At 34.6% G+C, this 9,540-nt stretch overlaps 1 protein-coding gene across 1 annotated transcript; it reads left to right on the top strand.

Moving 5' to 3' along the window:
• Nucleotides 1–949: 949 nt before the first annotated feature.
• Nucleotides 950–8,292, top strand: LOC149776075 (serine protease inhibitor Cvsi-2-like). Its single transcript, XM_089942897.1, has 4 exons — nt 950–1,102; nt 2,871–2,999; nt 6,647–6,754; nt 8,198–8,292. Exons 1-3 carry the CDS (start codon nt 1,060–1,062, stop codon nt 6,748–6,750), a joined length of 276 nt encoding a protein of 91 aa, XP_089799023.1. The 5' UTR covers nt 950–1,059; the 3' UTR covers nt 6,751–6,754; nt 8,198–8,292.
• Nucleotides 8,293–9,540: the final 1,248 nt, after the last annotated feature.

The following is a 9,540-nucleotide window of genomic DNA, read 5'->3' as shown; positions in this document are numbered from 1 at the left end:
AATATATAATTATTTTGTTGTTTAAATATATATATATATATATATATATATATATATATATATATATATATATATATATATATATATATATATATATAGGGGAGAGACAGATTTTTGCCTTTTGTTCACATATAAATATAAATAGTAGCCACCATGTATAATCAAGTGTACCATCATTATCTCCTACATACTTGAACATTTTGACTATTAAGTTGATAACTAAGTCAATAACCAGCGATCTATGTAAAGATGTAAACAAAACATTCTGTCAGATAAATAAATAAATAAATAAATAAATAAAGATTTATAAATAAATAAGTAAATAAATAAAAAATACATTGCAAATAACTGATCGAACTTAAAAAATATCTTTAATATTAACTAAATTATGTAATTAGATCCACAAAATTATATGGGTTTGTTCCTTGTTTACTCCAAGCTACAAAACTATTGTTGCCATTAACATCAATGATTAGGTTTCCTCAACAATAATATCTTGGAGCCGAAAGCGAATCGTTTTTTAGCAACATAGTGCTATGTAGATGAGATCGTGTACTTTGAGGGGGCCCCGCGCTTCAGGCGTAAGGTCGTCCTTGTGAGTTTGTCAAATTATATTCTCCGCCAAACGCGAAAGTTGATCTAGTCTAGACATAATCAGTGTTTGCAGTAGCATACCAATCGCGATACTGATACTCCGGCCCCGCGCGTTCATGGTTGGCCCTAGGCCCCGAGTACTCCTAACACCGCCTCTGAATACATTTAACTATAAATAGATCAGAATGTTTATATTGTGAAATCTATAGAACGCTCATTACTAAAGTGGACACGAAATGTGATTGTATCATGACAGATTATACATGAATGTCTTTATGTAGTTGCAAGTCGTGAATTTCCAGTCAAAATTATAGGCTAATCTTTCGAACTTTCTCACGAAGAGACCCAGACTGCGGACATCATTATAGTTACCACTTTTCGCCTTTGGTCCCTTGTACGTATATAATAAGTGATAGCATTGCAAACCTTGCTTTAGAGATTTAGTAAGACGTGCCAGAGACAACCATGAGGACAATGTTGTGTTTCATTGCTATTTGTGCATTCGTTGGTAAGAACAATCATAATATACATACATGCATACATGCACACACACACACACACACACACACACACACACACACACACACATATACATACATTGGGCATCTCTCACAATTATACTGTTCCTTTTCAATACCTTGAAATGTATAAAGTGAAAATAGATTTGTGTATTGACTCAAGATATTGAATATAATACCTCTGAATGTATTTGAATTGTCATTTTATTTAGGCACGTAAAACTAAAATGTCGGATAAATGTATTCTCAAAAAGAAATCACTTGAGAAAACGCTGGGCATGTACTAGATGAAAAGTTAAAACAAATGGTTTCCATAGTTTTCCCTTCTCTGCTCTTTATGTATGTCTTCTGTCATATTGTTACAAAGCAGGGTTCTTTACTTGACCGAGCGGTGTCAAACCCTAGCGCGATTCCCGCTAGAAGTCATACGTTTACCCCAAATTTCCAAAGACTTCCATACAACTTCAGTTGTAAATTAGAAAGCCCGACTTGTCTATTCTATACATAAATTTTACTCTAATCAATGCAAGATCACAGATCTCACAACCTGAAAAATATCTCTCAAACGAACAATCGTCAAAGCTTCTCTTTGTTAGGATTCCTTACCGCCAGCAGTTCTCGCCGTAGAAACTATGCAGCTCTCCCTTAACACAGGAAACTATTTTAACTACGCCACCTTAGGCCAGTCAAACTATGGTTTCCAGGCACTTTTTGCCAGTACAACTGCATCACCTTTGCCACCATGGCGACATAAACAGTATCTGCCGAGTCCCTTCTTATTGATTCCATTGTGTGATTTACCAGTCTCCTACCGGAAATACTGCCACTACAGTCATACCACCAATGTACACCACTATACTTTAGTACGGACATTTTCATTCCATGGACATGGACACTCATTCCGTTTGGACCTGAATTCACTACTAGTGATCCATGGCATCATGAAAACTCACTAACACATTACTCCGTCACGTTTGCTCCAAGTAACTGGCCAATGATTTCTGGCAAAGGAATATTTCTATTGCACCGAATTCCAATAATCAGACCAAGTAATCACAAAAATCTAAGAATTCCTTAAAACTGGGCGCTATAACCAAATGCACATACTCCAAATGTATTACAGTATCTTTGCATTCATTTATCCTTTTAATGCTACCTTTCTATTTCCGTTCTTTATTTCTTTTCATCCAAATATTTTTATTTATTTATCTAAAATTATGTAACGAATGTCCGCAATCATGTGTTCTAACAGGAATGTAGAGATCATTAGAGGTGTCCTGTTTGCAAACATTCGGTTGATCATGAGTGGATAGAGTGAATCCGAAGGTTCAAATATGGAATAGCTGACATTTCCGTACAGTAAATAGCGATCGATCCTTATTGTGACATGATGCTTTACTAATTAGGAAGACTTCTTGTCAAGCACGCGAAATATCTGCTTTACAGCATTACGTATTTGTCTTTGCTCATGTGCGACTAATGTAAAATGATCACTCTCGTTAAACTGTTAGAAATTAGGCTCAAATTGGTTTTCTTGGGGGGAGGGGGTGACCAGAAAATTGTTTCACGCTAAGTTATTATTTTCAGAAAGATGGTTTTTCATGATCTTGGTAATAATGAATGGAAACTGTTTCATGTCTTCAAATCAGCTGAACGAAGGACAACGACACATTTTAATCGAAATCTAGGCTAAACCACAGTTCTGGGCAGAAGTATCCAAACATCCCTAATCATATAAGAATTTGTATTTGTTCACAGCGTATGTGAAGGCAGAGCCATGCGCTCAAGTATCTGACTGTAATTACGAGTCCTGCACGGGAACGGAGTGGCATATTGCATGCGAACATGGTCTTTGCACGTGCACTCACACTGCTCCTGGTAGTAATAGTAAGTATACGTGCTTTTCAATTAAAATGCATTTAAAATTCTTTGGTGCAGATCTAGTTAGGAATGGAGGGTAAAGGAAGATGCATGTGCACCGATGTTACCTATGGACGTAAGCCTAAGTTCTTGTAAGTTCTAACGTACTTAAAAATAAGCGCGATCTACTATGTAATCAAGGGTAGAAGTCAGTGAAAAAATGACAAAAGGACCGCATCTCTAAGTTTTAAAACTAAGTCTTAATTTTGTTTCTATCCATGTGAATTATGATTAATTTAGAAACGCACGGTTCCCCGGCCCCTTCTTTACTGTTCATTTATAGCATTCGCTAGATCCAAAACTCATTTTCAAGAAGATGATCTATATTAGTAAGGGAAGATCGGAGACATTTTATTACATTTTGAACTTTTGCATAAAGTTACATGTATGCTGACACATTGTTGCCATCAGAAGAGTTCTTCTTCATCATATCATCATGAACTGTATGCGTTCTGTAGTGGTTAAGTATGTTTAATCACAATACTTCCATTTATTCTCTATGCTCATTCTGTTGCGAATATTTAACATATCCCAGAGAAACTTTGGTGTCAGAGCGCAGGCAATTTCACCTTTCGGTTGAGAATTTTAGTCTAATGTTATATTCGTAAATGTGTCTGTGTATTATTCAATGGCAAGGTCTATGCCACAAGACGTTGGTCGATATAAATTACCAAGTATCTATAATAGGGCTACCACGAACATATTTGCCACAAGACGTGGGCCAATATAAATCAATTGATACCTGTAATAAGGCCAACGTCAAAACATATGCATTATCACGTGGGTCAATATAACTTATCAAATACCTATAATAAGTCCGATATCAAACGTGGCAGAAGACGTGGTTCATTATAAATGACAAAATGCATATATTAAGGGCAACGCCAAAATATTCGCCACAAGGAGTGGGTAAATATAAATTATGACATACTTGTTATGGGCCAATAACAAAACATATGGGAGATGACGTGGGATAATACAGTTTACGAAGTACCTGTAATAAGGTTCTTATAATGTTATTGTTATGTCAAATCTTGAGTATACTATACCACGAATACCAATATTCTTATTCAATTAACTGCCTAATTTGACCTGTTCATGACTTGAATGCTATAACGTTTGGAAGATAAGTAATGTGATGGCTTTTTATTCTAAGGTTTATGGAAGCTTCATACGAAACACAGCGGCAGCTACTGCCTTTATAAAGTGACTTAAGTGCAAATTTGTTGGTCTCGCGGAAAGGAAATGTTGAGTTGTACCATTCAGTTACAATGACGACTTTGTGACCTTCTAATCTTTTGGGGGAAGCAATAAATGATCATCATATTTTACAAGAAAGAAGATGGCAAAATTGTATAAAATTTGGGGTTGACGTACACCGTTTAAAGTAATAAACACGAAGAAGACCAAGAAGTATGAAATAATTTAATACGTCTGAGCGGTCAACTGGATCGCTGGAATAGTGAAAATTGAAAGATTATCGCCTAACATATCAATGATGTGGCAAAATACTTGCGCGGACTGTAAGAGTTTATTTGTTTGTTTCACCACATACTATTGTTTACACGTTAGTTCGAGTTTCAACACGTACTATTGTTTGCACGTTAATTCGAAAATCTAAGGTGATCATATCAATGGCTATAAAATTAGAAAAAAATATTTTAGTAACTGGAAGTAGGTGCTTGCTCTGAAAAAAAAAATGTACCTTGTTTATGTAGTTCCCCTGCTCCACGCAAGCTAGATGAAGGGGATGCAGTACTTTCAATGCGAGTATTATACATTGTCCTTCATAGCCTGTTCTTTTGTAAGTTTAACTGAAATAATTTTTGGGGCCTGATTCAACCGATAAATATTTAAGTGGATTGCATGTACTGCATATGTTGATGTGTCCAAAGCAATTATGCCATAGTAATCATGCATTATCGATGCACTGCACTGTGCATTACAGATGTTTGGGGTTTTTTTTCTTTCAAATGGATCAAACCCCTCACAAATATCCCACTTAGAAGTCCAACAGGCAGGCCACTCTCATCGATATATTTATCGATTTTGCAGCCAGTAAGTGGCGACTGCATATTACTCTTAGAAGAATGAATCCTAAAGATTTTGTTTTTGTTTGTTTGGTTTTTTTAGTTAAATATCTTATACCTTTGCCATGCGTCCATCCTAAATATTTTGTTTTTGTTTGTTTGTTTTTTTAGCTAATTATCTTATACCTTTGCCATGCGTCCATCCTAAAGATTTTGTTTTTGTTTGTTTGGTTTTTTAGCTAATTATCTTATACCTTTGCCATGCGTCCATCCTAAAGATTTTGTTTTTGTTTGTTTGGTTTTTTAGCTAATTATCTTATACATTTGCCATGCGTCCATCCTAAAGATTTTGTTTTTGTTTGTTTGTTTTTTAGTTAAATATCTTATACCTTTGCCATGCGTCCATCCTAAAGATTTTGTTTTTGTTTGTTTGGTTTTTTAGCTAATTATCTTATACCTTTGCCATGCGTCCATCCTAAAAATTTTGTTTTTGTTTGGTTGGTTTTTAGCTAATTATCTTATACCTTTGCCATGCGTCCATCCTAAAGATTTTGTTTTTGGTTGTTTGGTTTTATAGTTAAATATCTTATACCTTTGCCATGCGTCCATCCTAAAGATTTTGTTTTTGTTTGCTTGGTTTTTTAGCTAAATATCTTATACCTTTGCCATGCGTCCATCCTAAAGATTTTGTTTTTGTTTGTTTGTTTTTTTTAGCTAAATATCTTATACTTTGCCATGCGTCCATCCTAAAGATTTTGTTTTTGTTTGTTTGGTTTTTTTAGCTAAATATCTTATACCTTTGCCATGCGTCCATCCTAAAGATTTTGTTTTTGTTTGCTTGTTTTTTTAGCTAAATATCTTATACCTTTGCCATGCGTCCATCCTAAAGATTTTGTTTTTGTTTGTTTGTTTCTTTAGCTAAATATCTTATACCTTTGCCATGCGTCCATCCTAAAGATTTTGTTTTTGTTTGTTTGGTTTTTTAGCTAAATATCTTATACCTTTGCCATGCGTCCATCCTAAAGATTTTGTTTTTGTTTGCTTGTTTTTTTAGCTAAATATCTTATACCTTTGCCATGCGTCCATCCTAAAGATTTGTAAGAGAAGAAGGGAATCTTGATAAGCATCATTTGCATAACGTTGTAAATAGCCCTAATGCCTATTGAAGATACGGTCCGTACAAGCCGTGTAGGAATCCCCACATATGCCTGTTTTGCAATGATCTGCATCCTGTGTGAGTTGCACAGGGTGAACCATCTCGTTTAGATCAGAAAGCACAATGTATAGCGGAATGGAGAATTACCGCCTTTTCTATCAATACTTTCAAAATTATAATCTTATTCTAAAGTCATATATATGTTGCTTTGATTTGGTTACTTTGCATTGCATCCCAAGTGTGAGTAAAGGGTATAGCAGATGGTAAGGATTCGGTGGGGATGAGATTGTTGAAATGTACAGGGACGGACGGGTTGCGACCAGAGTGTAAATGATAAGTACGCAATGAATTTGTTTGCATGCCTTCGTTTCCGTATTATCCATACGTCTTTACGCAGTTCATATAATCAGATATATTATTTGTTATAGCTTGCACAAACGACGCTGACTGTGGTCAGACACAGCAATGCCCAGCTGGTCTCAGATGGAGATGCTCCAACAATGACCACTTGTGTCACTGTCGGAGGGGCTAAACAAGTAAGTAAAACTAATTCTCAGACAAAGGCTCATTTGCGCTATTATACACCCTGTGTAAATCTATTATACACCCTGTGTAAAGTTATTATACACCCTGTGTTAAGTTGTTGTATACACTGTGTAAAGCTATTATACACCCTGTGTAAAGTTATTATACACCCTGTGTTAAGTTATTGTATACACTGTGTAAAGCTATTATACACCCTGTGTAAAGTTATTATACACCCTGTGTAAAGCTATTATACACACTGTTTAAAGCTATTATACACACTGTGTAAAGCTTTTATACACCCTGTGTAAAGCTTATATACACCCTGTGTAAAGTTACTTAGAAATTGTAAGGAAAGAGTTTTAGTATACAAGACCTTGAGGGCGAATGACAGATAGGGTAAATACAAACGTTCGTTCTTTGAGGGAAATACATATATTTAAAAGCCGAATTCAGCCTAGTTGTCCTAACCTGTTTAGGATATTAAAGATGCAGACAAGGACAGAAGTCACGATTACAAAATACGACAGCTGTACTGCTATATATCAACAAAGACCATACATGTTGTAGCTCTTGAAGAAAGATGTAAATATCTACAATCAAACTCTCAGAGAACGTACCGTCATTTTATGAATTTATTTTATAGTCTTAAGTTCCCTCGAATTCCATGCCAACCATGTCAGATGAAGCTAAATGATACTAATTAAAATATGTATGTTAGTTCTGTGTATTCGTCATTACTAAGTCTTGCGCCCCCCCCCCCCCCCCCCGGTCAAAATCAATTGTTGGTTATTGTTCAGGTCATATTACAAGCTATTTATCTTTCTAAGATTATAGACTATCTTCTGTTAGCAAGGATGTAGGATGCGGATGGTTCTGAGTTGGTTATCAAATAAAAGCGACTATGTATCAATGTATCAATGTCGTAGAAATAAATAATTCCCCATACCACTAAAGTGATTTGCCCTATGAGTTGTTTGACCTTAGGAACTAACATGTAAAAGATGGTTTGCACAAGCTTGAAAAAATATAAGTTCAGCTCAACATCGTCTACACCCAACGCCTTCTGTAATTAATCTCCAATTGCTTCTTGATATCGAGACTTTTACATAGATAATCATTATGTAAGAAACCGTTAACACATTTTAGCTGTTCCTGTTTGACAAGTCAGGCCGTGGATTATCAGAATAACAATGTTGATTAAGACAGTAATTAATGACTATGATCAAGTAACTAATGACGTTTACTTCCTATAAAGTAACATTTCCAAATTTGTATATGATCCTCGGGTAACCTGAAATTCAGAAGAAATTAAGATAGTTTAGATGCACGGGATCGGTTATAATTGCATCCCTGTAGCCTTTTATCAAATCAGTGAAACACTGTATTATTTAGTTAATTTTATTCATTGCTGCATATTTTTTGTCTAATAAATTTAATCTGTTTCATTTCAGGACTTTGGATTATCGGGATAAACGAGTATCTCTTATTGGATGTATACACTTAAGTAGGATTTATTCCATATAAAAATAAACAATTAATTTTGTTATTTAGTCTTCATTTTGTTTTGTTTCAATCATATTTGTGTCATCTTTTCAAAACAAAAACAACTTGTATATCAAAGTATTGATTATTTTGCCTACTTTAAAACTAAAAGCAAGGATGCGCAAAAATTGACAGTACTCAATACCAACTAGTTCCACTTGCTTATGAGAATATAATATAATTCCATGCCTTATTCTTGTGATATAAAATGAAAAATTCCGTTAAAACCCCTCCTTTTAGTAAATAAATCACTTTAGATTTCGTTCCGTCTATTAAACTGGGTTCCACTGTATTTCAAGCGTGGCACATTTTTCAGTTTTTATTTTATATTTTAAAAAAAATCGCTTTTGCTCTTCTCAATATATAAACTGCACTGTTACAGTTCTATATCATACAAATATTTGAGACCAATCAAGTACTGGCTGGATCTCATCTACTATATTACTACGAGAAATAATAATAATAATAATAATAATAATAATAATAATAATATTTATAATTATAAATGATTCCGATCAAAATTTTTCAGACCTTCTATTTTTAAACCTATTCAGGCAAAATTCTAGGTGCCGTCGAATAACCATGGACGTCTAGTAAAAACTAAGCAATAGGGACATTGATACAGTGGGTTAGGGGTAGCTAACCCTAACCCTAACCCTAACCATGGACGTCTAGTAAAAACTAAGCAATAGAGACATTGATACAGTGCAAGCCGAAATTATCCTCTTTTCACTTCCGTGTGAAAACATAAGAAATGTAGAGTTTCGCATCCTTCTGGATTTTTGAAATTGTGATTGTATTATAGCGACTGATAGCTTACAGTACTATAAACAATTATTGATCGCAATGTTTGACAGTTTGAACATATCCAGTACCATGACCTTCCAGCACTTGTTAAACAAAATGCTCTCTCTCACTGTACGAGACACCATCCAGGATGTGGTACAATAGGCTAATAAAGTCAACATTTTCCCCCGTGGAATGGATCTTATCATGATATCTCAATTTGGAAAGTCTTGAACGTTTTAATGTTTGTCGATTTTTTTGTACAACAGGACCTTGTACTTAAAGAATTTTAACTATTTTCACTTTTCATACCTTGTGTACTTTCTTTTCATTTGTCTTAGTCCTAAAATGCATATAGCTTACTTCCAAGACCATAACATTCTTTGTTTTGTACATTTAATTTAAACTAGTCCTTGTATATTATTATCAATCGGAGAAACACCAAAATGTTATCTTTCTCTTAGCA

Source organism: Sinohyriopsis cumingii, chromosome 18 (assembly GCF_028554795.1).
Source record: "Sinohyriopsis cumingii isolate HCF-2022 chromosome 18, ASM2855479v2, whole genome shotgun sequence".
NCBI lineage: Eukaryota > Metazoa > Mollusca > Bivalvia > Unionida > Unionidae > Sinohyriopsis > Sinohyriopsis cumingii.
The sequence above is the reverse complement of the archived record's forward strand: the minus strand, read 5'-3'. Positions and strand labels throughout refer to the sequence as shown.

Excerpts from the sequence above, each read along its gene's own strand:
- LOC149776075 (XM_089942897.1), top strand. The coding sequence starts at position 1,060 with ATGAGGACAATGTTGTGTTTCATTGCTATTTGTGCATTCGTTG. Across the intron at positions 1,103-2,870 it reads TGCTATTTGTGCATTCGTTG|CGTATGTGAAGGCAGAGCCA; the intron begins GTAAGAACAATC and ends ATTTGTTCACAG. Across the intron at positions 3,000-6,646 it reads CACTGCTCCTGGTAGTAATA|CTTGCACAAACGACGCTGAC; the intron begins GTAAGTATACGT and ends TATTTGTTATAG.